The 23,982-nt window shown below is 42.0% G+C and overlaps 1 protein-coding gene across 3 annotated transcripts in view; it reads left to right on the plus strand.

The window, feature by feature from the left end:
• The window catches only part of nfatc3a (nuclear factor of activated T cells 3a), a 67,627-nt gene that overhangs the window by 8,305 nt on the left and 35,340 nt on the right, over nt 1-23,982 (plus strand). Inside the window, exons 1-3 of one of the 3 annotated variants that reach the window (XM_035999337.1) lie at nt 360-528; nt 13,866-15,048; nt 20,201-20,363. In XM_035999337.1, coding sequence (XP_035855230.1) covers nt 507-528; nt 13,866-15,048; nt 20,201-20,363 — 1,368 coding nt within the window. In that variant the 5' untranslated portion in view covers nt 360-506. Of the gene's footprint in view, nt 1-359; nt 562-13,865; nt 15,049-20,200; nt 20,364-23,982 lie in introns of those variants that run through there. The other 2 variants (XM_031314393.2, XM_031314394.2) reach the window with 2 other exon arrangements.

Here is a 23,982-nt window from a genome sequence, read left to right on the forward strand (position 1 = left end):
CAGACCACCAGTGATATCAGAGAGACTGATCTAGGCTAATGAAATCTCCAGATGCAAGCAGTCACCACAACCTCTTAGTGACTAGTCAGGTTTTATTTTGTCCTGTTAATATGCTGTGACATTTCTTGTACCTGCGGGGTTGTCTTTGTCATGCTTAGAAATTAAGGTATGTCAAGGCACATTTTTTAGCATAATGAAATGATCAAACTGAGAGCAGCTAGTGGAGAAAGAAATGTTGCCCCTTATCTGTGTTGTTGTCATTGCTCTGCTTCTCTGAACCAAGAGCACGATCCTCTCAGTCCTTGTCGTGGGAAAGACTGAAATTACATCGCTCTCATGTTGGACTATTTTGAGCTCCCAAAGAGAGTGGCAGAGGGCAGGCGGCAGGTTCTAGTGACTCGTTTGTACTTAGTGCAGGAGAACCCCTCTCGTCCCAGCACGTCTACAGCCTTCAACTTTTTACTGCTCAAGCACATTGTGATCTTAACGAGGAGAGGAGTGGAAGAATGTTGTGTGCCACGTCGCCAGGTGAGTGTGTGGGCACTCCCAGACTCTAGCCAGGTGTGTTTGTGTGTATGTGTGTGTACGTGTTTGTTTAGACTTTTATGTTGAGGGGTGGGAGCCACCACTTAGACAAGCAGTGGGCATTGAAGTACGTTGTCCTGAAGTGTGTTAGAAATTGTATAAACCTTCCTTAACATAACAACAGAATACATACATTTTTTTTTCATTGACACACTGTGTATGGCTATTTGGTTAGAGGTCTCCAATCTAAAGTTAAAATACGTCCAACTTAAAAGTTTGCTGATATTGTTTGACATTGTATGCACTGCACTTGACTCCCAGTTAGCTTGAGTCTTTTTTTTGTCATTTTAATTGTGTAACTTGTTGATTAGTTAGACATGTAGGACATTGATACTTAGTAATATGCATAGGTGTATTAATTATAACAAAACTCACCACAAATTATATCAAAAAACTAATAAAAAATAAAATAAAAGAAGAGAGGAAAACATACAGAGATAGACAGTGGATTGTTTGACAGACAAGCCAATGTCTATAGACTTTGTAAATGTTTGAGAATGAAGGCTTTAAGAAAGTTTATGGACCTGCAGGTTCTAATACTTCTATGAAAATGTAAAAGACAGAGAGGTCAAAGATCAGACAGTCACGCATGAGGTCTCCATGTGGGGCTGGATCACCATGTGGATGCCCCCTAACCCTACTGAACTGTAGGGGTCCCAGCACCTAGTGTGATGAATGAGACGTTTGTTTCCCGGGGCGAGGCATGAGTAAGTATGTGTGGCATCTGTCTAGTTTAAATTTAGTGTAACTGAAGCTACCGCTGGCTGCGCTGTATCAACATGTCAGAGGCTGCATTACGGCAGAAAGAAAGCTGTCGAACTCCTGCATAGGCTTTCATTTTTATTTTTTTTATTTCTCTGGTCCCCTTTTACTATAAGGTGTGGCTTGCTATGCAGGGATTAGGGTGGTTTGAATCCCATTTTATTTTAGGCTACCCTCAATGCCTTATTTCAGTCAGGCTTGGTATTGGCACCTCTACTCCATGCAGTTTTTCTTGTCCCGCTCCCGTTATGTGTCCAATGATCAGGTGAGACACATATTCACACATTCTAAAATGAGTTATCAAGGAACAGTGATTGTTGTGGTGCCCTTTATTGAAAATGAATGAGGATTTAGATGGGATACATGAGATAATTAAAATAAGTGGCTTCAGTCGTCACTTTTAAACTTGTGATTTACCAGTTAGATTTTTGAAGGTGGCGATGGCACACATTTCAGTGGGGGCCCATGTGTTTGAGTGGACCCTACTACATGGGTCACAATTGGAATGTGGACCATGTGGATTTTGACAGCTGGGCGAAAAGGGCACACCAATTGTGTATAGAGGTTTTAATGATATGAACTGCTGATCACTTTATGCACATTGTGCTCAAGAGATTAAAACATGAATTGGGCCTTTTTAAACATGTATGAACTTGTAGAGCTGTGAAAAAGATGGAAAGGACGGGTTTTCCTGCTTTAAGCGTAGTTTCTTTTCTGGACATATTCCATTCATGATTTTGGAGGGGGAATTGCTGTTTTCCTGTTTTTTCCTTGATTATTTCCTGTTAGTTTTTTTTCTCTTGTTGTGTTGTGTTGTGTTGGCCTGATTACAAACACCATAAAGAGTAGCAAGACTGTAATGGGACTCTCCCCCAAGCAGAGCAGATGGACCCTTTACTTGAGGACACTGCATTTCTTTTTCATCATCCATTCCCATGCTGCATAAGCAACACAGATGATGGGATGTGGTTCTGCTGGTACAGTTGTTTAACTAATCTGTGTGAAGGTGGGTCAAGGCCAGGAGGTTGGGGTGGCCATTGTTGACATGTGGAGATAAGAAAGGTGTACATAAGTGAATTCAAAACAATCTGTCCTATATATGCTTATTTCTAAGACTGGCATTACTTTGTTGATGCTTGGATATTTCAGGGACATAGTGTATACAGTATATAGTATAATAATCTGTACAGTTTGTCATGAACTTGGTTTGGGGGTATTGGTTGACACACTTGTGCATTTATCAGTGGTGTGTATATACAGTAGTCTCACTACTAAGACCCACAGTGTGTAAATGTCAACTCTTCTCTCTCTTGTCTCTCTCCGCTCTGTGTTTCTCTCTCAGACACTCTGTCTCTCTCGCTTTCTCTCTTTACCTCTCACACATAAAGGCACACAAAAGCTCTGTTTTCCTGTCTGTCCATCTCCCTTGTTCTATTCCTTGTTCTCTCTCTCTCTCTCTCTCTCTCTCTCTCTCTCTCTCTCTCTCTCTCTCTCTCAACCCCCCCGGCTGACTTTTTTAGGCACATGCACAGTCAGCCCTGACAGATTGTTTAAATGTCACCCCTGCTGGCAGTAGCCTCTCTGATGTTATCTGCCCAGGGTTATTGCAGGCCATCAAGCGGCTTGTGTTCGCCTTAGAGGCCAATCATCTGATGCACTGCAGCTCTCCTGTGCCACTGAAAACCAATACATACATGAACTTTCTGACACATTGTTTGCTTACATGCACACAAGAAACCCGGTCATTGGGAGAAGAAAGGGGGGGTCGGTAAACCTGGTTACCAGATGTCTCCCATACCCCCTACCTACCTTATTTTTTAACTAAGGCTGACATTTTTTTTAAATAAATTGTGGTAGGCTATATAATGCTGCAAGTGAGAGGACAGGCTCTTTAGTTTTTTTCCTTCATTTGTGTGTGTGTTTGAATTTTAGAAGTGAGCTGGAGGAAATGACTACATTATTTTAAATCCACAAGTAATAATTTGTGTCCTGGGCTTTGTCATGCAATACATGTATGAAAAAACCTAGAAAGTTTCTAGGTTCTAGGTAATTGGGTTTGGCCAAAAACTCAAGTTCATCCCAGCAGAAATCTATCTGTGTTGACCAGGGTTCCCATATTGTTTTATCCCAATTAAGGAAACCAGGGGCCCGTTTAAGGAAGAAGGTTTAACAAACTCTGAGTCTAACCCTGATGTCTGAGTTGATTTACCCTGAGTTTGGAAACTCTGATTTGTTGGTTCCAGAACAGCTGATTTGAGTTGGTTCAATCAACTCAGAGTAGGTTCACTCAGAGTTAAGCGCGTGCACCACCACTATAAAAAGGCAGCATGAATGGAGCAATAATACTACGATTCACCATGGTAACAACCACAAACAAACTGGTCATGCGCACATACATGTTTGAACATATATTTCGTTAAAAAAGCAACACAAGAGAAAATGCGTAAGTTCCAATACAGTGTATTAATTTCATATTTAATCATAAATATAATATTACTGGTGGAATGGTATTGAACCTATAATCTATTTCATTTAGGTGCAATCCTGCGGGCGAAAAAGTCCTAGGCCTACTAATCCCATTCTGAGGCTGCAGCACCATCATTAACAGAATTATAATTCATAATCTTTAATTTCAAAGGGTTTACATCATTCACCTGCAATACTGTGGAACTCCTTTTTAATGGCTCTTACTGGTTTGTGTCCAGGGAACACTACAAAAACGTTTAAAACACGTTTCAGAGCCAGTCACACTCTTCTGACGGCGCTTTGCTATACAGTGGCTTTACTAATATGTTCTGCATCACCAATGTTGTAAAGAAAAGTGCGGTTTGCAAAAAAACGTAATGCGACACAAAGAATCTGCTGGGATGTAAGAGCATGTCCACGATGGGTGACGTTAGTGATATGAGGACGGATAAGGTTATGTAGGCTGATAGACTGGGAAGAAAAACGATACCGCTCAAATAGGTAGGCTAGTATCTGGAAATGAAAATGCATCTATAGTCGGGGCCTCAATATCATCTCCCGACGTATGTTTAACTCCCTGCAAAGTAATACAGCTTCTTCATCAACGGGATCGTCGACAAAAGGAAATGCCATGCCAACGTTTTATAGTCTGCCTAACACAGTTAATAAACTAACCCTGTTTTTTTAATTCATGCAGATAACAAACTGCGCTAAAATGCGCCTGATACAGACTGAATGAATTAAGGAAATGAAAGCACACTGTGTCAGAGGGAGGAGACTGAGAGAAACTCAAGGTTTATTGAAGAAAACCTGCTCCCGACCAGATTAGGTTCACAGGTTCAGTTACCATAGTAACTGACTCTGAGGTTAAGTTAACTCTCTTTCTGAAACGGGCTGGAGTTACCCTCTCTCTTATGTTTGGTTAACCTCCCTTTCTGAAACAGAAAACCCAGAGTTTCCCTCATCTCAGGTTATAAAATTCAGAGTTTTCACTAAACCTGCTTTCTGAAACGGGCGCCTGGTTTCTCGCAAACCAGGTTACTGCAAAAAAACAGACCGTTTCTTAGATGCATAAATACACTCACAGATACGGCAAAGATGAGGCTTTTTACTAGGCCAGTAAATGCCAGATACATCAGTGATTGTGAACACAGTGGATGGTGAAACACAACATTTTAATCAACCTTATGGAAAGCTTTGTTGCCATCAGTGGTGTGGCTCTAGTTTGGTTTTGGTCGTCGATAGAGACTAGGTTTGGTCACATCTGTTAAATACCTCGATTAAACCTTATGTGAAAGACATGTCGTGCATATGTGTTTGTCTGATATTAAGTGTTGGATGTCTGAGAATTTTCTCCAGTCAAGTTTCCAAATCATTCTCATCTTAAGGCATTTTACTTTATCTTATTTGTTATTCATTTTATGTTGTTTTATTTCTTTCAACACTCCTGTTTTTTTGCCTGTTAAAGTTCATTTTTGCTATTTTAGTTTGTAAAGCACTTTTATAAATGCCATTTAAATAAAGCTTATTATTATGATTAAAATACAGGTATTAATCTTTCCTGGTATCTTTTTTACAGTACCAAATCAATGTACTCTAAAGGCAATTAGGGATGTGTTTGAAAAGGATCTTCATGCATTGGTGGGTATTTAGTTGAGGTGGTTACTTGGCACTCTATGTTTATCCCATAATGTTATCTCGGCATGAGATTGTTAATTAGGAGCTTAATTTAGCTGCCGGCATATGTTAACATTGGCTTAGGCTGCCATTGTTAAGCCTCTGCTTGCTGGTGAGTCTGCTGTGACGGCACAGGAAGGCTTTTTGATATTACCCTAACATTACGTTACAGGACAAGACTGTAACACGGCTCTACAGATGTCAGATTAAACTGAGACCCATATCTCAGGATTCTGCTATATATGTGCCATGTAACTCTAAATAAATTGAGCATCGAGCATTTCCCTCCTACGTTTTGGATTTCTCTCTCACACTCGCTGAATTTTATGTATACAGACACCACATTCACATGGATCATCTGTAGGTTTGGCACAAAGCCAGTCAGCAAGGTTTAGAGCCACAGGTGTAGGCCAACTCTTACAATACGTATGTGCATGTGCGTCAGACACTGTGTTTAGAAATGTAGGCAACAAGCCAGCCGCAGAGTTCCTGGAAAATCCACGGGGAAGGAATTTAATTTGCTTTTGTGAGCTCTATTGGGAATCACTGCAAATATCCATATCAACCAAAGTATTAAAAATGTAAAATAAAATGTTCAGTTTTAAAAAGGTTTTTAAGACCTCTTGTGCTTGAAAAAGGGGTTATTGTTGAATGAAATTGTAATTATCATTTCATGGATTAATCAAGGTATGGCGTTGGATATATAAGGTATTAACCGAAATAACCCAGAACCAAGTAGTATCGAAACTTCCCTGGTAAAGTCAAGCGCAGTGTAGTTGATGGAGTTGGCAGTTGGCAGCGTGTCAAGATGCCACCAAAACGTTTGAATGAATGGCTACTACACGCCTGTGGCGTCTGATAACAAATGTGGAATGATTATTTCAAGTGAAGTACTCCATTGATATCGGTATCAAATTAAGGATACTGGTATTGGAATTTTTGCTTTCCGTTTATTCATTAAGTCTGACTGTCTGAATGACTAAATGTTTAGCGCCACAGCAAGCACGTAAAATAAGGGGGTTGTTGGTGGAGCTGCCCAAAGCCCGAGATGGGAATGGGTGAGCAGGTCCGGAATGGCAAGTGGCAGTCCTATCCCTGAAGGACTAGCGACGCTGCCGAACCCACTGGCGGCACTCTGACTGCTGCTGCTGCAGGCCGAGATAAGAACCCAGCTGCTCTGAGGCTTTACGGGTGGCTTCAAGTCTAGCTATCATTTCCTGAATGTTCATCCCAAAAAGTGAATCCGAGAGAGGGTGGTTCAATACAGGGAGTACAGACTGAGTGACAAGTGTCTGTGTCCCACCACAGACATGACAAAGGTTGACATCTCAGCCAGTATCAGCTCGGTCCGCTTGCGGGTGTGGGAGTTTATGTTTTTGTTTATTTCTATTTGGACTCAAAGTTGACCGGTCTTCATTCTCTGTCTGTTGGTCCGCCATTGTGAGTCAGCAGTAAAGAAATGTAGGTGCCCGATTAATGAACCGTTTCTTTGCATCTTTCCTCGTCGGAAGTTCCCAATTTCCGAGTACAATGGAACACAGTGGTAAGCTTCACCTGGGCAGACGGGGGAAACCAACCCCTGCTGACTGATAAGACCGTAAGAAGCGTCACTAACTGTGCGCTCCATTTAAATTTAGGGCGGGAAAGTCGCCCCAGACACTCAGATGGTATTACTTGACAAAGCAGCAAATACAAGCGCTTTCATTAGTGGGTCATATGCTCAATCACCATTGTTTTAACTCACTTTTTGATGGGAAGGTACTTTCTAGAGAATTAACGACATTAAAAAATCTTACGGACAATAACTTTAAGTAGTTAGATTTTTATACTTGTTCTACATACCCCAGAATTAAAAAAAAAACAAATGTGTTAATTGATTTTTTTTAATCTGAGATAAATATCTTTTACCCCATAAGGCTTATAGTACAAAGCGTGTTGGCACACTTTTGCTCTGGTCTATTGGTCATCAGCTCTTGAGGAGGTCTGAAAGAGGAGACTGGGCTGAACACAAAGCCTTCTGTACATGGGATGTAAGCAGAGCCTGCTCTAATCAACCTGCTTGCCCACCACAAAGGGAACCCTGGCTAAGGTTACACTTTAGCGCCAGCACCACATGGTGTTGGGGCTAGTGGGTAACCTAAGACAGTAATATGTGTTGGGGTGTGCAGTCATACATATACACACAAACACTCACACACAAGGGTACACTCACATATACCCATACATTAAGTGTAAAAAGACACAGGAAGGCACAGGGGCACAACCACAGGCACACAGGAACATAGACACATCATACACCACCCACACTGTTATACCCATACACACTTGAGAGGTGCACCAGCATAAACCTGCCGCAGCAATGAACTTGTCATCTCGTCTGGGAGAGACAAAGCCTTCCCTCCCTTAGTAGTACACTGGGCTTTGTCAGAATGTGGGCCTGTGTGTCACTGCCGGTCAGAGGACCCTTACACACTTTGCGTGCAGTGAGAGTAGGAGGAAGTCTCTACAGTTTATCCCCCAAGCGAGAATCCCCAGGCAGTGCGACAGTCAGCCAGAAGCCTGTTGAGCTTTGTGTCAAGGAGCCAAAGTGGATGCAACTATCACCAATGGGTCAAGCCCTGTGGTTACCGCGAGAACACAACGGTCTTCGTGGTGTGTCACTAACATCCACAAAGGCGTGCTTCACTGAAACATCTCCCAGTGAGGCGGAGCTATTATTATCTTAGGTACAACAAAGCCTCTTACAGATCTTTATTTAACCGCATTGGCTGTCTGATCTATGGACACTTGAGGAGTATGTGACGCACTGGCTTTCAGGAACCTTGCAGGGCTTTGCAACCAAGGCCTCTCCTCTCCTCTCCTCTCCTCTCCTCTCCTCTCCTCTCCTCTCCTCTCCTCTCCCTGACATTTTGCCCTAAGGTGACTAGTGTTTGGCTCTGACTTGGGGGTTTCCCATCTCCCACCCCTTTCCTCACTGGAGTGTTTTATGTAGTAGGCTAATCTTATCTCAGGGCAAGGAGAGGGCTGTGGGCCAGGTAACATGGTCATCCCCTGTCTAACCCTTATCTGTACAACATTTTTAATTACCCCTCTTCACTGTGTATTATGATTTGTAAAAAATGCAAAAGTAGTAGTCTTTTTTCACCCTCACCAATAAGCATGAAGTCACTATGGAACAGAGAGGGAGATGGAATATGATGAATAACATGGCAAATAAAAATGATTAATTTCAACTCAGTATATTAAATGAATGTTATACCACTAACACTGTAGGACAACTCAGCAGAGGGATTTCTAATCTGTTATTTGAGGAGACTAAAAAACAGTCCACAGACAGTCCAAAGACAAGTTACTGCTGTCAGTACTATCACTAGGCCAACACGGATATCCAATACAAAGTCCAAGACTCTCCCACACCATAATTTGTTTTAAGGTGTATATTTTGATTACTATCCAAACATAGTAAATAGTCGTGCACCCCCAAGGAAACTTGCATCAGTTCATGAAGGACTCATAAGCCCTGGTTGGCATCAGATGCTTTGTTAGACTTGAGGCTCTGCGTGAAGTTGGAAATTTATGCAAAAGCATAATTCATTTGGTATGCCATTACAAGTAAACGTCACTAACAAAACAACGTAATGCACAAATCAAGCCACAGAAAAAGGAAAATATAGTATGAAAACACAGTGCTAGATTTACCAACATAAAAGCATAGGGCAAGTTACTCTGTGTGTAATTAGCACCTAATTTACTAAGGCAGCAGCTCATTACTGAGTCAGCACCTGGCACTGCCCTGCCCTAAATTACCGGTTTAATTAAATGTTTTTGTTGTTGTGATTCAACAGAGCTAAATAAGCTCGTCAAGTTATGTTTTCAGCTAAGCAGCAATCCAGAAAAGCAAACGACTAATTCAGAAAAACGTTTTTTAGCAAATGACAATTCATGTCTTACGTGTGGCATTTTGCATTTAATTTAGCACGTTTTCCAACCTCCTAAAGACTCTCTCTCATAATGCAGGGATAGTTATGTCTCTGTAATCCAACATGTTTTCAAAATGTCTCTCTAAATTAATTAATCTCTAGGATAAGGGCTTTTAGAAGGAAGAATTAATGCAATGTTTACGTGTAAATCCCTGTCCTTTGGCAAATTGTTTGAAAATGCTTTTAATCGTGAGTTATTTTGATTGCAAATGTATTTTTTTTTCTTTTTTTTTAGTTTATAGAGGAAGAAGGAGGGACACTCATGAGATGGGTTTGCAGAATCATCATTACGGCAAATAGGGAACATTTTGTAACCCAGATAAAACAACAAAAACCGCAATGGAAGAAACCAATGTCACTATGAAATTATAAGTGATGTTTCGGTTTTCTGCGAGCATGATATGTTGTAAAGTGCAGTGCAGTTGATGGGAAAAGGGTGCTTGCTGTGGTATGCCTTCCTGTGTTTCTGTCTTTACTGGTACCCTCTGTTTGTTTCTTCTTTCTTTCTTTGTTCTTTTCATATTATTTCCCAATTCATAGTTTTTTTTCTCTTCTTTTTTCCTCACAGCCTCTTTCTCTTCCTAACGACTCTGTTATCCTTCTCTTGCTCCCCGTCAGTCAGTCGGATGCTGTCGTCAGAGGATCCACTGCCGGGTCTTGTGACAGGCAGGCAGGGCCAGTGCGAAGCCGAGCAGCTATAAATAAAGTGCTTTCTGCTACTGCCTCTGTTGCTGCTGTTGGATAGAGAGGACGGGAAGGCAGAAACCAAAAACCTTTTTTCCTTTTTTACAAACTTTTTCGAGACCACATTAAATATCTGATTTGACAAAGCTGTCATATTACTGGTATGTGGTTATCATTTAAAGTCAGAGGAAACAAATATGGGAGCTTAAATGAACTTATACCAAGTTATGGCCTATTTATCTGTGCTTGACAGTTAAACAAAGATTTTAGTTCTTGGATATTTAAAAAAAAAACATCTTATTTATAGGCAGGTAGATACATTTAAGGAATAAAGGGAAGTGTAATGATTTCACAACCTTATCCTGTACAGGCTACACTGTGGTTTTAGCTAAGCTAGATGTTTAATGAATGCTCATTGGCCTATATTTTTGCCTTGGTCGTTTTGTATTTTTCTGAAATATATTAATCATTTCCCTTTTTTGTACATGAGAAGTTGTATTCGTCATAGCTCAAGACCAGAGAAAGGACATGACAGGAAGGCTGATGATACATGATGCTTGCTTTGTTTAGTTAGTTGCTATTGACAATGGGTTATATGGTGTGCGTGTTTTTTGTTATAAAGTTTAGTTTTTGGTTTGGTGTTTGGTGCTGTGCAAAAGTAAACAATGAGATTAAAAGTTATGGATTGCTCTACTTAATGTACGATACTTTGGGCTTGCCGGTGTTACACAGGGCCTGGTAGGGTTGGGTGCCGAAAGCCGGTGCCAATATATAAACTGGACCGAATGATAGTGCAGATTACAATGCCTCATTTTGGTGCCACTTAAATGCCTGCGATGCTCTCTGGTACTCTGAAACAGACGTTAGAGGCAACAGAAGTTTACGTTACACTTGGCAGCAAGTAACGTTAGCCTACCGTTAGCTAGTAGCTGGCTTAACACTTAAAATGCTGACAACTAAACGGTCTAAAGTGTGGCTGTATTTCACTCGAAAGCGGGACGTGCAACAGTCTGCAGCTAAAGACAGTGCAGACTAGCTGCACCATGGTTGTCTGAGAAACAACACAGACGGGACTTAATGGTGCGTTCAATTGCACCTTGTATGCTCATGGTGCATTCAATGTTATTGTAAATTAACCTTCTGCCGTCTAGTGGTTCTTTTTGTCGTTTAACAGCAATTGACTGGTGAAATAAGTTGTTACATTTTAAATAAATAATTTATCTGATACTGCGTTCATCTGTTGTTTTGTGCTCTTCTCTTTTTTTTTTAAGTATCAGTTCAGGCAACGTTTAGGCGCCGGCATTGTTTTAAAAGTTTTAGTTTTCAGTATCGGAAAAAACCCAAACGATACCCAACCCTAGTGCCTGGGCATACACCGATTTCATAACTTGCCCACCGTTGTTTTGCTTTTTTAAAATACAAATAAAACCCATTTATGGCGCTTTTCCATTACACGGTACCTGCTCGACTCGCCTCGACTCTACTCGCCTTTTTTGGTTTTCCATTACGAAAAAAAGTACCTGGTACCTGCTAACAGGTACTTTTTTTAGTACCTCCTCAATCGAGGTTCCAAGCGAGCTGAGGCGAGCCGAAAAGGTGACGTGAAAGCGACAGACGGGGTGTCCTGAACAAACCCGCTATTTTTAAACAGTTTAGCCAGCTGTGTTTTTTGTTGCTGCCTCCAGCTTCTTCTGAAACAAAATGTGTCTTCTGGCTGTGGCAACAACAACACACCTTCCACGTTCTGTGTTAGGTCACGGCAGTTTACTGCGGCGCCGCTTGTTTCAGTTCTGCGGAGGCTCCAGTCCAGGCAGAGCTTTCGCTGTATCCTACATACACACACATGCTGGCTCGACGCACACACCAGCTGACAAATGTATACATCAGGCCACATATTACATAGGCTACGGCGAAAGCTCTGTGTGGAGCCTCCACAGAACTGTAAAACAAGCTCAAGTGGCCTGATGTTTATACTTGTGCGCTGGTGTGTGCGTCGAGCCGGCACACGACCAGCCACGCTGAGGCAGTACTAAAATCTGCAATGGAAAACGGACGCACAGTGTGCCGAGTCGAGGCGAGGCGAGTAGAGTCGAGGCGAGTCGAGCAGGTACCATGTAATGGAAAAACGCCATTAGTTAATTTTTGCGTATCAGTGTCCCCGTGAAAGTGTCTGCCCCGCTGCGTACAGCAGCAGTAGGAGTCAGACCGACAAGATGATGGCAGAGGATTTAGTGTCAAAGTGAAAAGCAAAAGTGCAGGATCAGATGATTTATATCATAAATAGTATACTTATATTGTTAATAGTAGATTATCAGTGTGTTTTCTTGCCAGATTCAACCGCGGCTTGCGTAGAAAGCAGACCAGAAGCTAGATCGTGAACCAACCGCGGAGTTCCGCACCGATATGGTCAGCCCAATTGGTTAACATAATATTTATATTTAGTCTATAGTTAACGTGCGCTGAAGGGAAGCGTGCACCGATTTGGGGTGCTTCTGCCTCCTATATTAACCCAGGGACTGCCAAAATGGGCTGTGCAGCAAAAGCTCGACCAGAGTCAGAGAGGCACAGCTTTGGTGCTCTGCAGTGTAATGTAAACACCGTTAGGGTCAAAAGTTTATTAATAGGTGGGAACATTTCCTCACCGTGCCATCCCTACGATACATACAAGTTAAATGTCACAAGTCAAAATATGCATGGGAAGATGTTATTGAACACATCTCTTTTTTCATATGATAATATAAAAGGTTTGAATTCCAATAGGTTTCTAATGTGAAAAATGTCTCTGTAAGTGAAATTAAGTTTTCACATGTGAAACACTGGGTGGAGGGGTTACTCCCAATGGGAGCAGCAGAGCATATCCAGGAAGTTTATCAATAACCTCTAACAGAGTAGTGCCAATGTGGCCAGTGGGCTCTTGTATATTTGTTTGTGTGTGTGTGTGTGTGTGTGTGTGTGTGTGTGTGTGTGTGTGTGTGTGTGTGTGTGTGTGTGTGTGTGTGTGTGTGTGTGTGTGTGTACTCACTGCCTGTGCCGGATGACCTTTGGTATAAATAGCCTGCCGGTGCTAGCTGTGATGACAGCCGACAGCACGCACCGTTGTGTGAATTTGTTTCCTGAGTAGTGCTGTTCATCGGTTATCCCTCTTGGAACAATGCCTGTGTAACTGCCTGCTACCCAGCAACACTCTGGCCTCTAATTTCCTGAAACTGGGCTCAATTGCAAGCACAAACTCAGGGCGCAACTGCATATGGATCTGCGACCAAATCATTTTATGCAATTTTGGAAGACTCAAGCCTAGTTCTGGTCAGGATGAATACATTACTACTAGGAGGAATGCAGTATCAGCAGGTTGACTTATAATTATGACCAATTACATCTTCTCTTATCCCCTTTTAAAAGCAAATTGAATAGGCCTGAAGGAGAGCCCAGACCACTTCTCTGTTCTGATTCAGGAATCCCAAAGCACAAATGTACAGTGACCCAAACAGTAATATACAATACCTTTAATATGCTTTCAATATCTTGTCTGCCTTTGAGTAATCCAGGGTATTCCTACCAGGAGTAATTTGTATTGTACTATGTATTGTATGTATATATTGTATTTATACTTGTACTTATAAAGTCAAACTAAGGAACATTAAGGAAAAAGCAACAGTAATAATATTCTCCAGATTGCTGTATCTTAATCTTCCCTTTCTTTTCTTCTCATAGATCTGGAGCCTGATGACAACACGTCGTTCTACATCCTAAATGTGGGCCAGCCCCAGTCTATGGTCACCAACCACCAGTCTATTGGCCTGCCTCGTCATGGCATGCAGTCCCACTCCCAGATCATCAGCACTTCCCCACGCCTTCACTCACACAAACCAGGATCTGTGCCTCCGGGCTATGGAGCACATGACTCCAAGTATGGCACCTCCCCTCTGCTGCCCTCTGCTCCTGTGGAGGCACCAAAGGCCTTTGAGTGCCCCAGTATCCAGATCACCTCCATCTCCCCCAGCTGCCAGCAGGAGATGGATGCCAGTGAGGAGGATATGAGGGCTAATGTCCCTGATGGGGACTACCACGGTGATAGGCCCCTGTCCAGAGACCACCTGTATTTGCCCCTGGACCACTCATATCGGGACTCTTCGCTTAGCCCTAGTCCATGCAGCAGCCTCTCCTCTAGGAGCTGGTTCTCTGATGCCTCCTCCTGTGAATCATTCTCACACGTCTATGACGATGTTGACTCCGAGCTAAATGAAGCGGCTGCCCGGTTCACCCTGGGCTCCCCGCTTACTTCCCCAGGCTGTGTATCCCCTCAAACCAGTGGTGGGCTTTTGGAGGAGCAGCCCCACTGGCAGCACCATCACCCCGCCTTTGTGCACCACTCCCACTCCAACAGCCTGTCACCCCGACAGTCCCCCTGTCACTCGCCACGCACTAGTGTCACTGATGAAAATTGGCTTAGCCCGAGGCCGCCTTCCAGGCCTTCCTCACGTCCCACCTCACCCTGTGGCAAGAGGCGCCACTCTAGCGCCGACATCTGCTACCCCGGCTCATTGTCTCCTCATCACTCACCCACACCCACGCCAGGGCCTTCACCTAGGGGCAGCGTGACAGAGGACACCTGGGTTAGCAGTCCCTCTGTAGGCATGTCACCCTTCCAGTGCTGCCCATCTGAGGCAGACATCCCATCCAAGACAAGGAAGACCTCACAAGACAGAACATCTATGCAGACTGGCAAAGGGGAGCTGGGGCTAGATGACCAAGGAAATATGTCTCCTAATCTAGACTCTCCTTCAGATGAGGGCCTGCACAGCCTGAAGAAAGATGGTCCCGGGGAACAGTTCCTCTCAGTGCCCTCTCACTTCTCATGGAATAAACCTAAACCCGGTCACACACCTATATTCAGGTAAATTTGCAGATGTTGAAGAGAATAAGCAGAAAAAAAGTAAAGGATTTGACTAATAACCATCTTTTCTAAATTCAGCTCCACCTCACAGTTGCAGTCATCAATCCAAATGGTGCAGATGTAGAGGACTCAGTGGGGGAAAATCAAGTTGTTCTTCTCTACTTCCTTATTGTATTTGAGAAAGAATAGATTCGTGATGGATTACATCCTTAAACTTAAAAGCGTTTTTAACTCATAGTCAAAAACAGAAGGTAGTGTGGCGATAACTGCCTCTTTGTCATCGTTTTTGTGAATTATTAATGGAATCACTGCTTGACAAGAGAGCATTATGTTGTCAATCTTAAAAGCAATTTGTAGGTCAAGGCTAAACAATGGACCTCAGTGGTCAATGCTTTTATAGAGCGTTGTGAAGTGTCATAAAGATTGGAAACCCTTTTTGATCTAGGAGAGAAGTGTCAACATTTAAATGCAGTAAACTAATATCAAATAGCAAGTTAGATGAATAATAGGCCTGTTGATGTAACACTGCAGATCAATGTTCAGTACTGGGGGAACTTTGAGCTTCGTATCAGCAGTATAAATCTGACTTAGTTACATCGCACAGTAATACAAGTTTATTAGTGTGTGGAGGGGGAACACAGGGACACACACAGCACCAACTCCTCCAAACACACACAAAAACACACAAGCACAATCCCCACATTAAAGAATGATGGGTGTAATCAGAAACAATCAGTTTTTTAGGAGAAGAGTCTGCTGTCTGTTCTCCAATGTGTGCAGCAGATGAAGACATGGCCTTGTTTGTGTGCACTGGCCCCTAGCACTGTAAATCAGCACAGGGCACATATGGCAAGGGGACCACCACACACACACACACACACACGCACGCACGCACGCACGCACGCACGCACGCACGCACGCACGCACGCACGCACGCACGCGCGCAAACGTGTATAGACATAACACAAATGCTTGCTCACATAGACACACTCTCCAGACAATAACAGGGTATTAGGATCAGCTCTAGTCTGACAAGCCAGACCCACATCAAGATGTTGGGTCTGGGAACTCACCATTGGCAGGGCTCAATCCGAGGGGCGGGATAAACGGTTGTCTTTTAAATTACCTCTGCACGCAATAGGATAGCGCTACAACCAACCAGAGCAACGCTAGCTGATAGATTAAACTTTTACAAAACTCCGAACACATCTTCCTTTTTTAAGAATGACTTCAGTGCAGCAGCAGCCATCTTCTTTGTTTTCAAGTAGCAGGGAATTCATGTGGAACTGTCGCAACTCTGCCGTTATTATGTTAAGCCCCGCCCACCGACACTATACACAATGTGATTGGCCTGACTAGAGTTTGGTTTTTCCAGCTCGTAAGCCAATGGAGAGTTGCTAGACGACCCTGGCTGCAAATTACATTTGCTGCCGCTAGGGTGTGTCTAGATTTCTAGGCTAGGTCAGCTCAGCTCTATGACGAGTCACCAGTTGATATTTGCATCCTTGCCCTTGTAAGTGAAATTTCCTAAGACCACGGCTAAGACAGCAAAGAACACAGCAGCTACAGTTATTTTTTACTATGCTTTTAAATCTATTTTGACCTACACTATTCCCTTACACTCGTTCCTACTAAAGTATCCGTACCATTGCCCAATTTTCAGATGTGACTGACTCATGCGTAGTCAGGGGTGTAAGCTTATGTCTGCCTTGAGATAGACGTTTGTTGAGTTGTCTGTGTGCATGCATATGTGTGTTTGTGGTGTTTTTTACAGATGGCCTAGGTGGAATAGGTGGGCTTGGGTTAGAGTGGGTGGGATTAAAAATTGGTGGGGTGCCTTACTCCCTGAGCTGTTTACAATGAGATATTAACAGCACTCTTATGAGTTGGCTGCCAAAAGCTTTATTTAAACAAAAGGTCAGTATTTCTCTATGGAAAATACAGTATGTGTTGCTCCAGTCAGTAAGCAGAACCCAGGCTAGAATTTGTTAGCAAAAAATAGTTTGGCAAGTAATCTCGGCATCACTGGAATGAGTTAATGAACTATTAGTAGAACTACTGAAAACATGTAACTGAATGGGATATCTTTGGGACGAGAAATGCAGTTTTATTTGTTGGCCGCAGCAGGGGTACTAATGGTATTACTGGTTAGGTTGTTTATTAGTATACCACAAGGCAACCAGTAGAGATGCACTGGTTTCCAGGAAATAAGTGTGATGACATAACGCTGCAAGAAAACAATATAAAACCTGCATTGTTTGATATATATTTATGGGTATGTCTATATTGGAAATACAATCTGTTTACAAGGCATCATTTCATGACTTAAAATGTGACTGGGCCTCACATTCATGCAACATGTGTAGATGCAAAATTACCTACTTCATTGGATAGAAAGGATGCTAGTGGGATGACTTTAGAGAAGACTAGGCGGGTTGTGGGACTATGATTGGACTGGGAGCCCAGACACCATGGCTTAGACATTTGAGAAAGGTTATGCTGTGTCAGGACAGAGGCTGCCGCTTCTGCTCTGCTCCGTCACAAAGCTCATATTTCCTCTGTCCTCCTCTACTCCTGTTACCTTAGCAGCCATGCAAACCCACACTTCCTGGGTGGTTATGTCATTGCTGCCGGGAGGAAAACATAAGGGTTAGGAAGCTGCTGTCAGGTGAAAATCTTGTTTGAAAATCAAACTATTCAGACACTACAATCACTGTTACTCAGGACAGATAACCATACAGTTAAAACTTTGTTTTGAAGCAGGGTATTATGTCAACCATCATAATGACAACTATTTGTGGTATATGTGCCTATAATCTCATGTGATACGCTCAACCTGACCAGTTAGTCTTTATGTAAGAAGTTATAACCTAAAATGGTTTTACTTGACATTTCCATGTCATATGTGGTAGGAGAATCTGTAGAATGTAGCTCAGTTAGATTCCGAACGACAAGGCTGCATTTAGCTGCTCAAAACCTTTAGAAAATATCAGACACATGCCTTTTCATTTCAAAATGCAGTCTTTCCTTGATTTTGGTGCCAGTCTGTAAGGCAGTTTATGAAGTGAAATGGCTCCACTGTAAGCCTGACTCGCATGTCTTTAATTCGGTCTGATCAGATCGGTCTGCACTTAGCCAGCACTTGACAGGCGTTTGGAAAGGAAATCATTCAGGGAGTCAGCCATGCTGGCTAAAACTTTACAAACTTTCCCTTAAGAATTATTTGTACTGTCAAAGATCTATCATGCAGTTTAGACTTCAGAGTGCGTTTGCATGCTAGGAGCCTTTACCGTCTTGATTATGCCACTGTGTGACAGGTTGCACAAAAAGCCGACAGTGGCCAACACTGTGGTAGAGAGTGTGTAGCCTCTTGGACCATGAGACAGCTTGTGCAGCTGCAGTCAATTCACTGACTCAGGCCTAACATACACAGTCATAGATGTAGAGACACACATACACATGCATGGACACAGTGGGAGTGTGCACGCACACACACACACACACACACACACACACACACACACACACACACACACACACACACAAACAAACACACACACTGTTTAATTTGTGATTGTGTATACTGCTGTGCTAAAAAAACAACAATGGCCCGTTGTATCTGCAGCCAGACAAAACACCTGGATGACACACATACAGCTTGTGCTGCTCTACAGTAGGCATCTTGGATCTAGAATAATTAATTCTGTTACACTGTCAAGATGTGACAAAGGTTAACATTGTGGCTTTTACTACAATCTACAGAAAGTACCTCATCAAGTTAAACATGTACTGTAGTGATTTAGTACAGATATTACAGAGTAGAATAAAAAGCAGTATTAAATAAGCAAAAGTAAACCAGTAAGGAAAACTTAGCAAACATAACCAAACTGTAGATTAACCATCTTTTGGGAATTTGTTTTGATAACATTTGAAGATTTGAAGATATACATTTGGACCAGATTACCTCCCATTTTGGGAGTTCGGAGATGTTGCACTATACTCCAAAATCATTATTTTTAGTGGATTGTGGGGATTGTACTTGAATATAATGAAATACATTATGATCAACATAAAATAGATACAACAACATTTGGAAAAGGTTACGGCTTGGTTAATGGTTGATGCCAGAATTTACAAGATGTTTTGGGGATAAACTGATCTAATTCATTCAGATGGAGAGACCCAGTTTCTCTGTGGAGAAGGTCATTGCGTTTTTTTTATTTTGGAGTGCAGCTGTTCAAATATGATTGTGGCCTAGACAGATTAAAAAAAAAAAAAAAAGGCAGGGAGGAAAAACACACAATGCCAGCCCCTGTGGTGTACTACACGTAAAATATACACTTTTACAGTATGCACACACACACACACACACACACACACACACACACACACACACACACACACACACACACACACACACACACACACACACACACACACACACAATAATTTACTCACTGTCTGACACACACTCTCATCCAACCATCCATTCCCTGACCCACACAGAAGACTCAGAAAAAAACCCCTGTAGAAAATGATTCAACCTTAAAGTCTTAACCTGACCTTTAACAAGTGTTATGTTAAAGAACAGGATTAATGCATGTGGGCATTCTAGTGATTCACCGTCTAATGGGGCAAAATAAACTGCATGTTATACCCCCATTTCACACCTATTTATTATGCTGTTCTCAGACCATGAAAGGGGAATACCACCTTTTCAGCTTTTGGATTTTTTTAGACAGCCTTAAGATCGTCATCAGCCATAAAGTAGAAAAATAGGTTGTCTTGCTTGATCCTACTCTGTGATATCACAGCGATTTACATATGTACAGAACATTTTGAAATATGGAAAATGTGAAGGTGTGAATACTCAAGCAGATTTTCTGAGATGTTGATATGTTCTTTCTTCATCATTGATAAGATTCCGTGCTCTCAGTCTTAAACTTCAGGTCACTTTTTGGCATTTACTACAACCACAAAACTTAACAACACTGTATGTGATAATGGTTTCATACCAAATATCTAATCTCTTCTTCCTCTTTGTATGTGTGTGTGTGTGTGTGTGTGTGTGTGTGTGTGTGTGTGTGTGTGTGTGTGTGTGTGTGTTTGTGTTTATGTTTATGTGTGTATGCTTGTGGTATTCTCTCTTTAGGACCTCCTCACTGCCTCCTCTAGATTGGCCGCTGCCAAGCCAGTTTGGCCAGTATGACCTGAAGATAGAGGTTCAACCCAAAGCCCACCACCGAGCGCACTATGAGACTGAGGGCAGCCGAGGAGCCGTCAAAGCAGCATCCGGTGGCCACCCAATCGTCAAGGTAACATATTTGGGCATTTCCCCTATTATTTGAGGCACATAATGCTGCTCTGCCAAAAAACTCCAAAGCCATTTTGTAATTTAACCCTGAAACTGTAAAGACCATTACCCAAATGCTGACAAGCCTAGCGATAAAACACATTTGTCCTGACATGTTATGTATAAAAAAATGACCAAAATCTCTTTTACAGAACATTAAATCTGGTTTTCTACTCCATTAAACAAAATACAAGCACCGACGTCTCTCCCATACTGAGGATTACATTTCTCTCTGAGGTCAGGAGGACTGATTTACTGTCTGTGTTAACATGATGCTGCTGGCCATGCATTAGTTAAGTGAGACCCTGTGCACTGAGCACTTCCCATCCACCTCCCACTGCGTTAACCACACAGCCAAGACGTCAACTCTTGCAGCCTAAGCTGAGCCGATCGTATTTGCTGAATTTAACGACGGCTTCCTGAGAGATTGAGACTGTTTTCCAGTAGGGATTGCCATCGTCACAGTTTACACAGGGAGACATCCTTCATACTAACAATACAGATGGCAGTATTTGAATGATAAAATGATCTTCTGCCTCCTCAGAAGTTGCAGGTTTTTTGGACTGTAGATAAGTAATTGTTCAGCCTAGCTCAAACATCAGCTGACTGTTGTGAACGAGCATTTTCATTAATGCTGATAATTAACTTAATAATGAACGAGCATTACATTTAGGGTTTTATTTTACATATTTGCATGTGTGGATTGTCACATGGATCCTCTCCCACAGCAAGACTGTCAGTCAACCTGTTAAGGCAGGAGGACAAGCACACAGCCTAGAGAACTTTCACTATAGCCCAGTCAGTTGCTCTGTCATTTGATAGCACCTGCGAGAGAATGGGTGAGCCTGCATAGAGTTACGGCTGCTTTTCTCTCCAAGCCAATGAGAGAGAGAAAGATATATATATATATATATATATATAGAGAGAGAGAGAGAGAGAGAGAGAGAGAGAGAGAGAGAGAGAGAGAGAGAGAGAGAGAGAGAAATAGCGGAAGATTTCAGATTTCAAGTTAATATTTCAAGAGCACAGTGACAAGCTTCCTTTGTGTGTATGAGCTGGACCATGGCCATTGTTGTGGCACCCATCAATGGCTGACTTCAGACTGAAAGTTTGGTCAGCTGTCCAATCAGCCCAATAGGATTGCCGGTCCAACATCCTCCGTTTATCTTGCACACTTGCATCTGAGAAAATGATGTAGTCGCCTTTGCAAAGCTGGTAAAGTTACCAGCTTTGCAAAGGCGACTACATCATTTTCTCTGTCATATTTTGTAGAACTGAATAAGCATTTTGTCTAAATAACTAAATGTTGGGCGTCTGGCGCGCGCCCATATACGGCGGTTCGCTCCTCGGCGCAGCGGCCGCGGGTTCGACTCCAACCTGCGGCCCTTTGCTGCATGTCGTTTCCCCCTCTCTCTCTCACATCTTTCATGTCTTCAGCTGTCCTGTAAGTGACCTAAAATTCCCAAAAAATAATCTTTTTTTTTTATCATTCACATTTTTTATTGCCCAAAAAATAATCTTAAAAAAATAAGTAAATGTAGATGGAAGTGTGTCATCTTGCTGCCACTGTTAAGTTTTGTTTGTGCATGGCTTTAAATACAGTATAGTATTGGTCCCCTAGTGCACCATTACCCCACATGAAAAAATCTGTCAAAATAAAGGTTCTTGAAAATGTTATTAATATCTAAACAGACATGTAAAAATGCATTGGAAACACAGCCACATTTATGCATAATTATTATTATTAATTATTGTTTTGTTTTTATTGGTTGCGGGCAATATGTGTATCATTGCTCGGGACTACACATGGGAAGTTGATTTGTCCTTAGGCCAACTCAGTCACCACTCATTATGCACAATATACACAATATATTACAAAAAGAACACAACAATTGAACAGCTGTGGACACAAAATGTCCTGAAACAACAAGGAAGCCCAAATTACTGCCATTTGTTGCTTTAGAAACATGTCCTCATGCATTCAGTCATGCAGGCTCCCTCCAGGCCAATCATTAACCATTTCAACCTCAGATACACCAAGATTCTATCTTGCCATATGTGACGATGCATAATTTAGCTGTCAAATGTTTTCGACCTGGCGTTTGCCACGCTTGCCCCCATTCCTCATCCCCAGAGGGATTTGTTTGGCTATAGCAGTGCAGTCGGTTTTACTGTAGTGTGAAGACAGCAGACTGGTTTGTTTGCTCCCAACATTTCATTGTTTTTAATGTTATGTTATTATGATTATGAGTTTTTGTTGGGCTAAATCTAAAGCAACTCCAATAACAGCTAATCGCAGTTTAGGCCAAGGTGATACAGATGATAAGCCACAATAGAAGTTAAGTTTACTACCAGTGTTTTAGATGGATGTTTTAGATTAATTGCCAAACAATATAGCTCCCATAAAATGATTAGGCCGGGTGCCTAGACCTGTACAGATAATTGTATAGTTACAAAAAATGAAAGAAGTCCGTGCTTCTTTTTTAAACATTCTTTAGCAGCGTGCTGCCACTACCAGTGCTGAAAATGAAATATATTTCTGCTGGAACACACTTTCATGATCACATGGGCAAACAGCAATGTATTGTCACATGGACAGAGGGAGCAGACAAAGTGAGAGAAGCACACAAACAACATTTGCATGCCGTGAGCAGCGGTTTGCAGAGCCCTGTGAGAGAAAATGTGTGGGTGAATACGTTTTATGAGGGAGTGAGTAAGTGAGTTTGATTGATTGTTTTAAAAATTTGATTGTAGAGTATATGTGATAATAAACTTCTTTACATCATTCTGTGTTCAGCTATTAAACATACCGCTCCTCTTTTCAGTGTAGTGGCATTTAATGATTTTAATACCTCAACATTGATATAGCAAGTCCAGCTGCTAATCCTGAAATTACCACAGATTTCCTCTGTATTGAACTCAAAGTAACTTTTACAGAAAACTTAATGCTCCAGAATAATTTAATATAAACTTACACAACCCGCCTTTGTGTCTTTTTATAGTGTAGCCACTGAAAAAAAAACTCAGAATGCACAGCTGGCTTGTGCTATATGTATCAGCACTTGTCCAGCAGGTCTAACAGTCAGTCTTTGTTTACTAAACACCCAGTCCTCTATTGTTGGTCTTCTTAGCCGTTTTTTGATGCACTGTGCAAAAAGTACCATATTGAAAGGTCATTTCTTCACCCTGTGATGTCATTATTGTTTTTACAGAAACACGAAAACCAACACACACACATTGTGCTTTGTATTATTGTTTGAGGTTATCAGAAGAGCACAATTTGAGATGCTGGATATAAGGTCAGACCTTTGTTTAAATAAAATAAAAAACATCAAACAGCAAAAGCATAAACAACAGCAAAAACATGGGACATTATATATTATATTGGATGGAAGAGGGTCAGACCAGGTGAAACCGTTAACAAGCTTGCACATATTGTGTCTTCCAGGCGCACTGTAGGTGTTAAGCAAGCTCTTCCCTGGAGGCTGAAAGATACTAAGGCCAAAGTGTGAATGCAGCTTCTCTGCCACAGAATTTGAATAGATACATTTTTGACTATATTTGCCATACGACAGACATTA

Source organism: Sander lucioperca, chromosome 3, assembly GCF_008315115.2.
Source record: "Sander lucioperca isolate FBNREF2018 chromosome 3, SLUC_FBN_1.2, whole genome shotgun sequence".
Classification (NCBI taxonomy): domain Eukaryota; kingdom Metazoa; phylum Chordata; class Actinopteri; order Perciformes; family Percidae; genus Sander; species Sander lucioperca.